The following is a 16,855-nucleotide window of genomic DNA, read 5'->3' on the forward strand; positions in this document are numbered from 1 at the left end:
ATTGAGTGGAGAGCCCTTTTATCGACCGTGTATGATGTTGACAGATATACAAAAAGATTATGGAGTTGAGCTCAATTACCAGAAGGTTTGGAAAAGAAAGGAATTAGCTATGCATGACATTCACGGTGCAGAAGATGGATCGTATGATAAATTAAGATGGTATTGTAGTGCTATCAAAGAAACTAATCCTGAAAGTATTGTTAAGTGTGAAATTGACCGTTGTAGTGCTATCAAAAAAACAATGGACGGATCTTTTTTTTTTTTAATATGATGAAAAGGAAGACGAATTCTCATACGCCACTTTCTCTTTAACAGGGGCAGCCCTGAGGTAGGGCGAGCCGGGCGATCGCCAAGGGCCCCACATTGAGACGGGCCCCCAATTATTTTTAAATTAGTATTATATTAATATTTATATAATTTTAGTTAATAAAAAATTATATGACAAAATAAAAAAAATTGATTGTATAATTTTATTGTAAAACTTTTACTTTATCAGTTAAATCACCACAAACTCTCGTAGCCATTAATATTTTTTTTAATTTCATCTTCTCTCCTCCTGCGGTCCTGCAAACAATTTACTCTAAATACGAAAATTTATCTCAAACCTCCATTGGTTCATAGGTAGGCATATCGTTATTTTTTTTTGTTATTATACAATTAAACCATGATAATTACTCGGATTACAACTTTGAAATTGTGTAATTTTACAAAAAGGTAACATTTTTTCATTTATTCACTTACTAATTACTAATTGATTGTTGCATTGTTATGTTATTAATTCATATTACACTAATTTATTATTCTCCTATGTATGTTTATTTTTGTTCGTTTTCGAGTTCATTATTTAGTATTATTTTTATATTGCATATGAGTTTAGTGAACATAGTTTTATTCTTGCATAATTATTCATCTTACGTAAAATGTCAAAAAAAATGATGATTTTGCTTCAAAAAAATGCGAGAAGAGTGCAATTTAAATATTATTGGTTATTGAATAAGTTATTTTGAAAAATTACGTAGAACGTTTGTGATGCGTAGTTTTTTTAATTACATATTATCATTTAATTTGACTATAATATTCGATTGATTTATATATATATATAGAAATTTTCAGTTGTCCAACCAATGATGCTCAACTCGTCCCCGACAACTAAAACCCGGTAGTGGGTTTTAGCGATACGAATTTTTTTTTAAAAAAAACAACTAAAACCCGGTAGTGGGTTTTAGTGGTCGGGAACGAGTTGGGCAGGAATGGTTGGGCAGCTGAAAATTACTCATATATATATATATATATATGTTCAAATTAATGAAATGATGAATTTTTTTATTCCTTCCGGGCCTAATATGTCTCAGGACCGCCCCTGCTCTTTAGTATTTGGAACCAAACCATCATAACCCACTCAATTCTTAACCAAATTTAGCAATGTTGATATCATTTCAAAGACAAAACAAAGTGGGATAACTTTTGTTCATGTACCAAATCCAGATTAATTCCTAGGCCAAAATTCCGCTGAGGTGACAACATGTACGCGTTACTCGAACTTAAGCTTGCATTCGAACCGAACCAGTCATTGAAATTTAACTATGGTTCTAAGCCTAGCTATTTCTTTGCTCTCAGACAATTCCATTCTATTTAATTTCAGAACAAATATTATAGCTAGCATGCATTAATCAATTCTTGAATTAACACCCGCTGATCACGTACGGCGCCATTCACTCGCGCGAGTTCAAAAAGTTTGTGCAAATCCTAGTTAAGTTTCAGTATATATCATTACCTCATAATCACTCTTAAACATGGATTAATCACCCAAAATCCTAAACATTATAAGAATAGATTCTGGGCACCACTACCAAGTTTTTTGAGCTATGCTATTAGAAATTTATATGGTTTGATCTCATATAATTTAATCATCGTTTGTTATTTTATATATACTAATATATATGTATATATGTATATCGAAATTTAAATTCGATACTATTTCACCAAATATTTTCTTTTAAATTACCATATTGCTTCTTAATTCCAATTGCTTCACTTACATTTAGAGAAAAAAATGAATTGTTACAAAATCAATCTCTCTCTTGTTTTTGTTAAATTTCTATGATTGTTTTCAAGATTTTGATGGGTTTTTTTTTTTTTTTTTTTTTTTATTGAGATAGGGTCATTTACAAATTTTCATTGATTTGTTCTCTCTCTTTTCTTCCCCCCACCCCCCAACCCAGGGTTAATTACATATACTAACTCTTTAAAATTTTTGAGCACATATCCCCTTGCGCGTACATTTAATTTTCAGGGAGATGCGTGCTCAAAATTTATAAACACGAAAATTATTTATAGTAACTAGATGTTTTCCACAATCTCGTGATTTTACGGTATTTTTCCACGCAATTAATCATTCAAACTACGTGAAGGGAATTAAGAATATCAGGCAAACTTCACCATGTGGTTTAGATGCTTGGGCAACTGCTGCAGCACTTCTAGCCTCTAGGAGACAACAAAGTTTAAGTGGGCGAGAATCTTCAACCTGCATCACCACAAGACATCCGCGATCGGCGCGCACCACCCACATCATTCGCATGGGAAAGCAGTGGTGTTGTGATGCTAGTGAGATAATGTTTGGGAGAGTTTCTAAGAAGTACTTATCAGCTTTTTCTTTTCAAAATTTTGAAAATTTGTGAATAAAAGGCTAAAAAGTGTTTCCTATAAGCTCTCTCAAACACTAGCTAGCTACCTGAGTCTTTCATTCTTGTGTGTTATATATGTTCTTTGAAATCTCATATTTATTATTGATATCAAAGAATTCGAAGGTTATCCATCAAATTAATAAACTACAAGAAAATCTGAGAATTTATCGACATTAAAATAGAATATTTTAAATTAATACGCTGCGTCTTTGGATGTGACACTGACACATACTGATTCCAACACACACATATATAGCTGGTGCCATGACTCATGCGCCTATCAACTACAAGGGTTTGAGTTGCTCTTTGTCCCTTACTATCCAAGAATGTACATGGTTTTCGCTTTTGAGCCTGACATAATTTTGTTTATTTGCCGTTAACTAGAGATACATGAAAAATAGAAAACAAAATAATGTTAATTTCTATATTATTAATTCCTTGGATAAACTTGAATTGGTAGTCCTCCTTTTGGAACTGGAAATGGCCCATATTGCACTGCATCTTTTGCTCCAATCACTTTCCATCTGATCCTCCCAACAAAGAAATAAATAAATTAATTTGATTATACACACAATATACAAGAACAGTACTTGTATTACTAGTTATTGAGTTAGTTGGCTCCAATGTGAGTCATTAATTTTTAATCATAGACCCAAAATTGTTTTAACATATGAATATGATTTGCAAGACAATTAAGCATATTATATGTTTGCAAATGCATTTTTCGAGCTTTAAGTACATATAAAACTTGCAAAAAATATGATGCTTGCATGGATGAAATATTGAAGTATATATGTTGAAAATATACCTAAAAGTGGTAGTGAGATGGTGAAGCATTATTAGCATCTCAAGCTTGGCGAGGTCGCTGCCCGGACAAGAATGTATGCCGCTGCCGAACGGCATGAATGTGTTAGGTTTTGGTAGAGCCTGCATGCGTCCAACAAATATTAATTGAATTTATTATTATTATTATTATTATTATTATTATTATTATTTTATTTTTTTTGAATGCATAAAATTTGTAAAAAATAAAAATAAAAAATTGATATTTTTATTGTTTTTTTTTTTTCACAATTAGAACATGACAATATTTAATAATGCCTATGGTGTCCGAATGGGATCCATAGAAAAGTCAACCAATAAAATTAGACAGACACATGGGGCCATGGACAGCCGGTCCTCGTAAATCGTAATTACTCTCTCTATATATAATTTACTTTAATTTGAATGAAATTTAATTAAATATATATTATAACTGTGTAAAGCATTGAAATATTTCTATTTATTTCATTAGTTTATTCAAAAGTTGAGAGCGGAGGATGTTGACGGGAGAAAATCAAAGAGAATGAGTTTAACTTTAATACATATTAGTCTCAAAGACACACGTATGGCATGAGATCATATATATATATATATAATATTATTTTTTAGTATAATTTTTAGATTATATATAATTAATTTAATTTGAATGAAGTGAAAATCAAAATATATAAATTATTTATAACTATGTTAGGTATTTGCAAGGGCGGATTCAAGAATTTTATCGAAGATGGGCAAAAATCAAAGAATACACAAACATATAAAATAATCCATAACAAAAATTAAATTAAAATAACAAAGTAAAAATAATATTTTTTTGAATTTCAGATCTAACTTACAATATTTCTAACAAATTGAATTTTTTTTTCTGAAAATAATGAATAATAACTATATTCAGCAAGATACAAAATATATATCTCTTTTTAATTTAAGTAATTTAACTATCATTCCGATATATAGTCATTTTTTATTCGATTAATTGACGAAAAATTTAGTTGAAATACAGATAAAGAACAATATAGATGAATTAAAATCATAAAAAAGAAGACAATTTCTCAGTACTCTTAAAAAATGAGTTATTGGTTAATGATAGAGGAGTTTGAATACTGATAATTTACGTGTACAATTTTTTAAAAACTAATTAAGTGTATTTCACATAAAAATTCAAGGGAGGACAGCTGCCTCCCCTTGCCCCTACATAGAACCGCCCATGAGTATTTGTATTATTTGGTTGATTGATTGCAAAATTAGACTCCGGAGAAGATTGGAAGGAAAGAATTAAGAAGAATAAAAATGATAGGCTTTCCCAACGTACACATCGCTAAGTAGTTTAACTTAATTTAATACTATATGTATATATGATATAATATAGCTCATTAACTTAAATGATGAGTGTTCATGATTCCAATCTTGCCTAATTGCGGAAAGATTTCCCCGACACATTAATCAGAATGATCCCATTTATTTAAAATAATTAGCCAAAAAGAAAACATAGATCCAACAGATCTAAATTAAATTAAAATATGTATATTTATTTAATTAATAAAAAAATGAAAAGTACTATTACGTACCTGGAATCTTGATGGATCGAAGTTGTGTGGCTGTGGGAAAAAGTCTGGGGAATGATGAATGGTTCTAAAGAGAGGCAACACCTTCCAACCTTTGGGGATCGTAAATCCTTGGAACTCCACATCTTCAACTGCCTCTCTGAATGTAAATGACAGAATGCTTGCACTTCTTAACGTCTCTTGTATCACCTAACCAAGATCATTCAAATTATAATCATATATTATCGACCGTGTTGTCACATGTCATGTCAATATATTTCGATGGATGACAAACATAAAAAATATATAAAACATGTACCCTGCTTGTCACCGACATTTGTCGTGTGTCATCCCATGTGAGGCCTCGATTGCCTTCTGACTCTAGTTTGTGTCGAATTCCTTCTTGCTCTCTCTGTGGTATATATATATATATACATACAAATATATGTCGAAAAATAATTAGGCAAAAAAAAGTGTGGAATAAAAATAATTAATAGTATGATTAATTACCGTAACATCTTCCAAGACATTTGGATGATCATGTAAGTATTTAAGTGCCCATGTCAATACACTGGCAGTGGTATCATGAGCAGCAAATATGACTCCAATTATGTTATCAGCTATTTGATTGTCATTTAATCCATTCCCCACATTTTCCTCTTGTGCTTTCAACAATACTCCAAGTAACCCTCCTCTTCTTTCACTATTTTCTCTTCTTTTTTCAATTAATTTCTTCAACCTCTCAGTCAATTTCTTTCTTGCCTGCATCAAATAAATACAACAAAAAAGAAAAATAAAATAAAATTTCTTTCTTACTATAAAAGGTCTAATTTAATTTTTTTTCAAATATATATGCTCACATTTCGTGCAAGAGAACTAGAATATACATAGCACTGTTATCACTAGCTAGATATATATTCGGTACTTGGGTTGATGTGTGATTTAAAAATATTAGAGTTATACTGTTACCTATAATTTTTGTTAAAGCAACAAAATTCCGTACAATAAAATATATATTTTTAGTATTTATCTATACTTTTAAGTTTTAAAATGATCGTATAACTGAATGTAAAAAATAATTTTAAATATTTTAATTTTAGTATAACCTCTAATTTTTCACATAAAATTTCAACATGTATGTATAGAGCTGTCAGATGTGTCAACTCATGGCGGAGCGAACCGGCCCACCAAAAATCCACCGTTTAGAAGGTCGAGGACATGCCGGCCCACCATCCCGACGGGCCGGAAATTCGCAACCCAACCCAAATTAGGTTGCGGGTTAAGCGCGTCGGCCCGCGGGTTGGGTCACTACAAATAAAAATAAAAATTATTATAATTAATCATAAATTTCATTTCATAAATAAATATTAATAAAATCATATTGATAAATTTTTTATTTATTGATTTCACACGCGTAAATTTTTATATAAAGTAATTAATAAAAAAATCAAAATTTTCATTAAAAAATGCATATATCACCATAAATGTAAAAAAAATAAAAAAATTCAAGCCCGCGGGCCAACCCAGGCCCGCCGCGGGTTGGCCCGCATAGGCTCGCGTTTCAACCCAACTCACTTAATTGTGTGGCGGGAGGGACCGACCCTGATGGCCTAACTCAAATTGACGGCTCTATGTATACAACTATATTTGTACTATTTGTAAAGGGAGGGGGATTAATATTAATTACTTTTGGTGAGATTTATTTTAGTATTCCAAAAATATCTTTAATTTTATTGTTTTATTTAACTTCGATTTACGTTTTTTAAAATAATTTAATTTACTTTTTTTTTTTTATCGATGAATGTCCGTCTGAATTCGTTCTATTATGTCACAACACAATTAATAAATCATTCAAATTTTTATAATTGTCCTTAGTTGTTGAAACCGTCATTCATCTTTTATATTTTGTGTAACCGTCATTCATCTTTTATCTTTTATATTTTGTGTACACGCATCGCGTGTGACATAATAACTACTACTAATAATAATAATAATAATAATAATAATAAGAATAAGAAATCATTTGATTTATGAAATTATTTGAGCAATAGATTGATTTATTTGAGTCAAACCATCTCAAACATCATTATTAGATGGAAAAATAAGTTTTTTAATCCAGTAACTTTACCTCCTTTGGGTTTTGGTCCATTAACTTTTTCGATGTGGGTTTTGGTACACTAACTTTGTATTTATTTTGGACCAATCAGAAGCTGACACGTATGCAGTTGAACCAAAAAACACTGAAAATACAAAATTAGTGTACCAAAACCCAGATCAGAAAAATCAATGGGCCAAAACCAAAACACGGACAAGTTAATGAACCAAAAAACTTATTTTCCCTTATTAGATTTAACTAAGTTATTTAATGGTAGATCTGAAATTCACCTAATATATGTTATCCAAACAGTGAAATGGATTTGAAATTTACGGCCGTTTCAAGTACTTCAATCCAAATACGCGCTTAGATATCGAGCTTGAGTCAAGTGGAAATATTGCAATTTAATTACCTTCATCGCTTTGTGGTATGGAGTTCCCGGAAAATCCAAAGGCAACGAATTGTAACCTTTCTCCAATCTTTGGTACAAACATTTGATTCCTTGTATTTCTTCTTGCTCTATGTCGCCAAATGCCGAATGCATAGCCACATCGAAAGCAAACTAAAAAACAAACAAACAAATAAACCTTTTATCTAGCTAGCTTCAAATTTGATATTTAATCACCACGAACACACATGTGAAAAACCACTGACCTAAAAGACGGTGTCTAGCCGCTATGCGTTTGCTCACCGTTTAATTTTTAGACAATTGATAGATCTAGGTGTTATTACGTTAGTCATTTGCCTAATCGTCATTTAGGTGACCGCCTAGATTAATATTTTATTTTTTTAATTTTAAGTTTTTTTAAAAAAATTATTTGACATATTTGTCCATCAGTTTATACGAGATGAAGACGAGGAATACTTCATTAATTTTGAATTTGAATTCAATAAATAGAAATTATTGTAAAAATATTAAGATGAACAAAAAGAATTAGATATTTAAGTTAAAAAGAAAAAAATCGCATAGGCATCCGCCTAAACGTATAGACGGTATGTGACTGCTCGCCTACCGTTTTTTACAAGACAAGAAACAACTATATATAGTTGTATTAGCTTACCTTCTTCATTTCATGCAAAGTATGAATGGTAGAGTTATTTTCCCAGCTGGAAAGGAAACTTAGCACGAGCTTCTCGATTTCAGGGACGGATCGAGCGAGAGCAGAGGGTGAAAACGAGACTCGTACCAATCTCTTGAGCGTCGAATGGTATTCGCCTTGGTGAAAGAAGAGGGCATCGGGTCCAATCATTTTCATCTTACTTGGTGGATACGTAGGCTTGAATAGATGAGCTTGGCTAACGAGAATAATCTTTGCGGCATCTGGGCTGGAAATCATCACGCAAGGGCATCCTAATATGTGGCTTTTGAATACATCACCATACCTAATTTAAGCAGACAAAAAGAGGAACAATGTCACTTCGATTTGTAAGTATAATTAAGATGTTAGAAATTAAACATCAAAATAAAAGAATATAAAAAAATTAATTGTAAATTTTAACCAAGGGATTAATCAATATTCTTATCCCAAACTATTTACGTGCATATGTATAGCGTGTCACTAAATAAAATATTATCCAACTTTTGTACGTCTCTTCTCTTACAAAAGGAACGATCCATAAGGGTTTCTTTTAATTTACAAGATATATTTGGCTATCTATATTATTTTTTTGATACATATTGTATCATGTACACGTATCCTCTTAAATATCTCTCCTCATACGTATTATTAATCAAAAGAGAACGCCCTAACACTCTTTTGAACGAGTCTGTCATATATGTGAGACATGCATCAAAGTGTAACAGTCACAAATTCTATTGCAAAAAGTAAAAGAGAAAAAAGAGAGAGAGAGGGAGGGAGAGAACCCTAGCCAACTCCGAATACATATATCACCAAATAAATGGAATATATATTTCAGAATGCTACATGTAAGTTGAACCCCAAAAATCATATCAACTTTTGGAAATTAATTAATATATTATTAACCTACGTAAAACTGATGGATCATGCATGATATATGTTGGATCACCTTTTTTGCCTAGCAGAGAAGAAGGTGTTGGGATGCTGAGTGTATAGCTTCAAAGTTTCTCCGACATAAGGCCAGCCCATCGACCCAGGCGGCAGGCGGAGGCGCCGCCGCCATTGCCCTAGCCGCTGGATGAAGCATAGAAATCCAAGAAACCCACAAACTATGACAGTAATCATGATCATCATCTCATCAACAGAAAATATATATTGAAGTAATTGTAAGAATAATATTCATGGAAAAATAGATATATTCATAAAATGCATGTACAGAAGATATATATATATAGGTAAAGTTCTCAATAATGATGATATTAGAAGCTATCTATATAAACATATATGCATGATTTTTTGAGTTTATATAAATAAATATATTAATTAATATATTGTCGGCTTTTACAATGTTAGAAGTGGTGGCGTGGAGGGCTAGGGATGGTCAACTCATGGTGATTTGAGAAATCGATCCATTCAAAATAAGCCACGAGTGAAAGTTGTAATGATTATTATAATGAACAAAATTATAATATATTATATATAGGTACCTAGATATTTATTTGAACCGAAAACGTATATTCAGTTACGTTACAAAACTTGTTAATAAATATATAAACATTCGTTAACCCGTTTGGCTCGCTTCTAGAAGTCCAGTTTCCGAATAAATTAATTATAATTATTCTTCTTAATTATTTGACAATCCAGCCTCTTTTTCATCTGTCTTTTATTTTTCCCCCAAGAATGATATTTCGCTATATATCAACTTCAGATTTCCATCAAAAATATTCTACAGCTCAAATATACCCATATTTTTATTAGATATTTTGTCATTATTTATTTTATGCACAAAAACTCATGCATGTCAGTCTCATGGACCAATTTTATGAGACGGGTCTTCAATCTGACTCGACCCATTACTTTTTAAGCAAAAAAATTATTATTTACGACAAATATGGATCGGATCGACCTGTATCATGAAAATAGATATACGAGACAGTCTTACTAGCGATTTACTTTACTTTAGGTTAGTATTATTTTAGTTCATTTTCTTTCATTTCTCTAATATAATTGTGATGACATTAATAGTGTTTTAAAGCGTTTAGTTGATATTTGTAATATTTAGTTTATTGGTGGTTGAGATATTTGGATTATAAATTTAAAAATAAATTTAGCTTAGATGTTTAGTTATATTTTATGACATGGGAATTCCGTAGTCGCTATATTTTAGTGCGCATTGGGTAAATCTTCGAACTAAGACAATATGCTGCAAACTATACTGGACAAGACCTATGTGATAAGTCCAAAATAGTAACGGTAAAGAGAATCGAACACCTGACCACTGATAAAGTGTTTACCTATCTACTTCACTAACTTTGACTGTAGCGACCCAACCCGGATCCACTACTAATAAAAGAATTAGAACATAATTAAGCATGCAATTAACACTAATCAAAATACACTGCGAAAATCTTAAAAAATGCTGACATGCAGAATACAACCGGTTAAAAAATTCGATATACAACTCAATCGAAATAAATCTTAACAACAATAGAACCTACAGCTAATCCTGCTAGTTTCTCTGGTCATCGACTACTCCAAGTCGTTGGGCGCACTACCTGCACCTGCACCTGCTCCGTCGAATGGGTGTCCAGACATACATAAAATACTGGACTGATCGACTACGCTCAATACAAAAGCAATGATATATAAAATATATGCAACACATAAATGACTTTAAAACCATGGTAAAACAGTATGTTCAGGGGCGCCAATGAATACACAGTACCGTACCAGATAGTTAGTCCGCGGGGTACTCTGAAAGAATGGGTGCCCGGTGAGCCAACTTGTGGCTAAGGGCTTTGATGACTCTATGTATAAACAATCTTTTGTTTAATATAATTTATACTTTTATAATGGCGTTTACTTTATCTTTTATCATATTATTATGTTGTGACATACTATAAGATGTTTAGATGAAGACCTTGAATATACTATAGTGTATGTAAGATGTGGTGGCACATGGGGATGGCTATCATGAAACACATCTTATAGTCACTGTATATTCTAAACTGTTCCTAATCGATTGAGCCGTCCGTTAATAAGGATAAGGATCGCTCGAGATTGAGACTAGCATTTGCGATGCCGAGTACCACGTTTCATTGGTATGGAACATAGAGATGTTCAAAACATGCAAATGGATATTCATACGATGAATGATCGAACTACCCTATCCGGACTTTCCAAGTGGTTATCACTTATCGAGTGGATAAAGTCCGCGGTTTTGGTTGTACACCATTAGTCCTTACTACTTGAAATATCATTGAGACTCTATATGCTAGTACTGTACTTTGACTCGTTTACCGACTCTATTGGGGTCATCAGGTGTCGGGATTGGGTACAGTTACGACACATATAGGAGTCGATGCTTTGTTGTCAAGGATTCACCACATACTTGCTAGTGTGGATATCCTATGCAATCTGAGGAGATATTAGTGTGACGAATCTCTGGCCAGAGTACATGATGTGTTTTAAGAAATGGTTTTTTAGTAGCACATGCGATGTCACTATTTGATCTTCAAGATGCATTGCATAGTTATCGAATCTCGAACGACTCTCGATTTACCAATGGTTGTTGATTCGATCGGGATATATGGATGAAGAGACCGTACTGTACGCTAACCAAAATCTATTGGTTCTTGCAGGCACTATCAGTGATACCTAGGGAATCATGGGGTGATGTTGCTAGGCGCTCTTACCATGATTCGATGGGCAAGTCGGAAATTGTTGTTCCGAGTCACAAGGAGTTGTGAGCCCGCGGCTAGCTGTATCCCTGAACCATTGAGGGTCACACAAGTAATGGATTTTTAATCCCCGTTGAGATAGTTAAATTTAAAGAGTTAAATTTAATGAACAAAGAAGTAGGACTTCTTATATCAGAGTAGAGGAGTAAGATTTCCTAAAATGACATAGGGATGGGCATTTTTGGAAATCACTGAATTCGGATTCAGAAAATTTATCTTGACTTTAAAAGGTGCAGAAATGGTTTCTGTGCACATTGGTGAAATTGGTTTATCAATCGGAGTCATGATGAATTTTATATTAATTTCTGAACTTTGCTTGTCAGGCTTAAACTTATGACTAATGGGCTCTAAGCTGTTAGCAGCCCACATTATAAATAAGTTATTGCAGTACAGAAATTACACATCAGAGGTCATAATTTTCGAACACTAGGGTTTTGAGACCTAGAGTGGCCGCCCCCCCTCTGTGTTTTCTCTCTGAAATTCAGTCTGTGAATTTCGAATTTGCAGTCTGGTTTAACGGATCAAATTCGTTAATTCTCTTCGTAGAAACTTCTGATAGATTTTCTAGTGCAATCTATCAGAGGGATTAAACTTCTGTTCGTGGACCTGATTGAAGAATTGTTCGTCCATCAGTTCCTGAGATATACAACAAGAGCAGAGTTATCTGTTGGTGTCCATAATCTCGTTTCGAGATTCAAGGTAAAAATTTAATTGTTATTTAATTTTTACACGCACAATTTAATCGTAAAGTTTTGATATCCATGATATGGAATCGTTCCATATAAAATTTTTAAAACTTCCGCTGCACCGGGTATCAATTCTGATTGATCTGAACACCGTTCTCCAACAGTGGTATCAGAGACAGGTTGCTCAGATCAAGCGATTAAATTAATCAATTGTACAAAATTTTTTTAGCCTCGGTTTTTGAAACAAAATAAAAATTTAAAATTTTTGACGGGTAAAACACGGGCAGCGATGGTCGCTGCCCAAGGGGCAGCGATGGGCTGCCCGGCCCGAGCCCCTTTTGGGTCGCGGGCTGCCCGGGATCGTCCCGGGCGGCCCGGAAAAATTTATTTTTATTTTTTAATTAAAATTTTAATATGTTAAAATTCTATTTTTGGTCCGATCGAAAATTGTTTTTGATTGGTCCACGAGGCGTCGGATCGAATTGTTCGAGTCCGAAAATTTTAAAATTGCTTTTTGGATAAATTTGAATTTTTGGAAAATTTATAAATTTTATCCGGTAAATCAGATTTTATGAAATTAATTATTTTTGGTACAATTGATGATAAGATATGATCTTATGGAAATATTGAGTAAAATATGATTTTATGTATAAAATTGGATTTTATATGTAAAATATGATTTTATTTGATAAAAAGATAAAATATGATTTTGTATGTAAAATAAGATTTTATATATGGAATATGATTTTATCCTTTTTGATTTGATTGTCATTGCATGTTATCCAATAAATTAATTTTGAATTAAATATTATTGGATAAGGATGATCGATTGCCATGACCAATTTTGTAGGTGTATGTTAGGGAATTTACATTTGTTTTTATTGTTGTTGGATTTATTAATGGGCCTGGTTTATGGCCCAATATGAATTGTCATATGTAATAAAAGTGGGCCTGGTTTATGGCCCGTTCCCACCCCTTAAAATGTATCCCCTACTTGTCATAGTTATTTATTGTAAATACATTAGACTTAGTGGGAGATGAAGATTTGAAGACGGAGGTGGGCCCAGCAGACAATAAAGACTGAAGAAATGTAAATTGGAAGCTCAATGTAATAGGATTGCATTGCATACCTGCATATTACCTAGGATTGGACTTAGACTCGTGATTGGCAACCACGGGTCGATTAGAAATGGAATCGATCATCCTATATAATATATGATATTATCGTTGTATGCATGTTTTAGACTAAATTGTATGAATCCCGCAAGCATACAAATTTTAAATGATGAGACAAATTTTCAAAAATTAAAATTCCTCATTTTAAATATGATTTAAAATTGATATCAAGATTAAAAGGAAATTTAAATATTGTTTAAATGTTCCTACCTTCCATCAACGATCAATGTATGAGATGCTACCCGCGGATACGGTCCGGCTCATATTATTGGGGGGGCCCGTTCGTCGGAAAGCTGTACATTGGATCGACACATGTTGTAAGTTGGGTGGAACTCCCATGAGATCGGCTCATATTATTGGGGGATCCACATGGCGACCGTCCATCACAACTTAATATTGATGGGTCATCTTGACATGTCACAATAAACGGCGTCATATTATTGGGCCCTTATTGGACATGAGGTAAAAACGTGGAGGTTGCTTTGAAAGCAATTGGGCTTACCTTTTGAAAATTATGGTTGGCTGATATTATTCGGGACCATAGTTTGTCAATTGGACTCCATGTTCCCACTAAGGAAAACAGTTTCCCGTTTTCACTAGAGGGTAGTGAAATCGTCAAAATAGTGGGAGTGAGATTCATAAAATAAATTTCGCCTATTTTATGTCTTAGTAAATTTATTAAACAAATCATCGATTATTGTCTGTTTCATCTCAGTATTTCATTACAATGAATTCGTAATCAACATGTTTCAATTCTCGAACAAAACAAATTTTCTGGCGCAATCTATACAGGATGGTTCCATAAGTTAAGATTGTCATGAGTTCGGAAAAGATTTTCTAAGTGTTAGAAAAGGCTTCTCCGAAAAACAGCCTCGGCTGATGTAACTGCCGAAAGGTTGGCCGAACTAGAGAAATGGTTGGACCATGATCTCAAGGCCAAATGTTACATGCAAAATTCGACAAGTCTAAACAAGTTTGCCATTACTGCAAGAAACCCGGTCATTGGAAACGTAACTGCAAGGAATACCTTGAGCAGTTGAGAACTGCAAAGGGTATGTTTTACATTAAAATAAATGTTTTACTTAATACTACTTCTTGGATATTGGATACCAGATATAGATCTCACATTTACAATGAGTTGCAAATGATGACAAGAAGTAATAAGCTAAGGATGGGTGAGACCCAGCTAAGGCTCGGGAATGGTTCTAGAGTCGAAGCCAAAGCTATAGGAGACATTTATTTAGTTTTGAAAAAACAATTTTAAGTTATTTTTGAGAGATGTTTTATATGTTCCAGATTTGGTCAAAAACATTATATCTATTTCTATGCTTGATAAAGATGGTTTTTCTTGAAATTTTGTAAATGGGATTTGCAATATTTACAAGAATGAATGTTTAATTGGAAATGGACAACTTGAAAACGATCTATATAACTTAAAATTAAAAGACGTTCCAATAAATTATGTTGATAAACCGATAACAACGAACAAAAGGAAAATCGATAGTCAAAACCCGGCAAACCTTTGGCATGCTAGGCTAGGTCATATTTCCTCAAGGAGGATGAATAAGCTAGTAGGAGAGGGCATGTTTGATATGTCTGATATTAACTCTCTACCTACTTGTGAATCCTGCCTGAAAGAAAAAATGACTAAATCTCCATTCAAGGGGAAACCTGAGCGTAGTCAAAATCTGTTGGATTTGATCCATACAGATGTTTGTGGTCCATTTAGAATTGGTACTCAATATGGCCACACCTACTTCATTACCTTTACTGATGCTTATTCTAGGTATGGGTATTTATATTTAATGAAATATAAGTCTGAAGCATTTGAAAAGTTCAAAGAATTCAAGGCTGAAGTAGAAAACAAGCTAGGTAAAAGTATTAAAGCACTTCGATCTGATCGAGGTGGAGAATACTTAAGTACCGAGTTTTTGGACTATCTGAAAGAGAATGGGATTCTCTCTCAGTGGACTCCTCCTATGACACCTCAGCTTAATGGTGTTTCGGAGCGTCGCAATCGAACTTTGTTGGACATGGTTCGATCCATGATGAGCTTCACTGAGCTTCCACCTTCGTTTTGGGGCTACGCGCTTGAAACGGCGGTGTTGTTGTTGAACAACGTCCACACCAAAGCAGTGGACAAAACACCATACGAGTTATGGAATGGCAAAGCTCCTAAGTATTCGTACTTGAGGATTTGGGGATGTCCAGCTTACGTGAAGCAGACAGTGGGAGATAAGTTGGATAGTCGATCCACCTTATGTTATTTTGTAGGGTATCCGAAGAATTCAATCGGATATTATTTCTATCATCCTACTGAAACAAAAGTGTTTGTTTCAAGGAATGCCACCTTCTTGGAGAAGGAATTCTTATTGGATAAGAAAGGCGAGATGATGGAACTCGAAGAAATTCGAGAAGAACCCAAGATACAAAATAATGATCCTACACCTCAGGAACCATTGATGGACACGCCTATACCTAGAAGATCCGAGAGGACTTCTAGACCTCCTATTCGATATGGTCTACTTCTTGAAGGGGATCAAGATGAACCCGACGTTGGATGTGATCCAAGAAACTTCAAGGAAGCAATTTCTGATGCGGATTCAAATTTATGGCTTGAAGCTATGCAGTCGGAAATAGATTCGATGCATACAAACCAAGTTTGGTCTTTAGTAGATCCTCCCGATGGAATTGTTCCAATAGGGTGTAAATGGATCTACAAGAGAAAGCTTGGGCCTGATGGTAAGGTATTGACCTACAAGGCACGATTGGTGGCGAAAGGTTATACTCAAAGACAAGGAGTTGACTATGATGAAACCTTTTCACCAGTTGCAATGTTCAAGTCCATAAGAATCCTTATTGCCATAGCTGCTTGGTATGACTATGAGATATGGCAAATGGATGTGAAGACTGCATTTCTTAATGGAAACATTAAGGAAGAGATCTATATGACGCAGCCTGAGGGATACACATCCATGGGAAGCGAGCATAAGGTATGCAAGCTTCAGAGATTGATCTATGGTCTCAAA

General features: G+C 33.6%; 1 protein-coding gene across 1 annotated transcript; it reads right to left on the bottom strand.

The window, feature by feature from the left end:
- Positions 1 to 3,003: 3,003 nt before the first annotated feature.
- Positions 3,004 to 8,482, bottom strand: LOC140883693 (abscisic acid 8'-hydroxylase 2). The gene is made up of 7 exons (XM_073290255.1): positions 8,207 to 8,482; positions 7,558 to 7,707; positions 5,561 to 5,812; positions 5,370 to 5,462; positions 5,075 to 5,260; positions 3,493 to 3,611; positions 3,004 to 3,208 (listed from the first exon to the last, which is right to left on the bottom strand). Exons 1-7 carry the CDS (start codon positions 8,480 to 8,482, stop codon positions 3,115 to 3,117), a joined length of 1,170 nt encoding a protein of 389 aa, XP_073146356.1. The 3' UTR covers positions 3,004 to 3,114.
- Between the last annotated feature and the right edge of the window lie 8,373 nt (positions 8,483 to 16,855).

The sequence above is a fragment of the Henckelia pumila genome, chromosome 2, assembly GCF_033568475.1.
Source record: "Henckelia pumila isolate YLH828 chromosome 2, ASM3356847v2, whole genome shotgun sequence".
NCBI classification, from domain to species: Eukaryota; Viridiplantae; Streptophyta; class Magnoliopsida; order Lamiales; family Gesneriaceae; genus Henckelia; species Henckelia pumila.

Bases quoted from the DNA above. Each gene is read 5' to 3' on its own strand.
- LOC140883693 (XM_073290255.1), bottom strand. From the start codon at position 8,482: ATGATTTCCAGCCCAGATGCCGCAAAGATTATTCTCGTTAGCCAAGCT. The intron at 7,708-8,206 runs GTAAGCTAATAC...TTTGTTTTTTAG, and splicing joins CTTTGCATGAAATGAAGAAG to TTTGCTTTCGATGTGGCTAT. The intron at 5,261-5,369 runs GTACATGTTTTA...GATCTTGGTTAG, and splicing joins AAATGTCGGTGACAAGCAGG to GTGATACAAGAGACGTTAAG.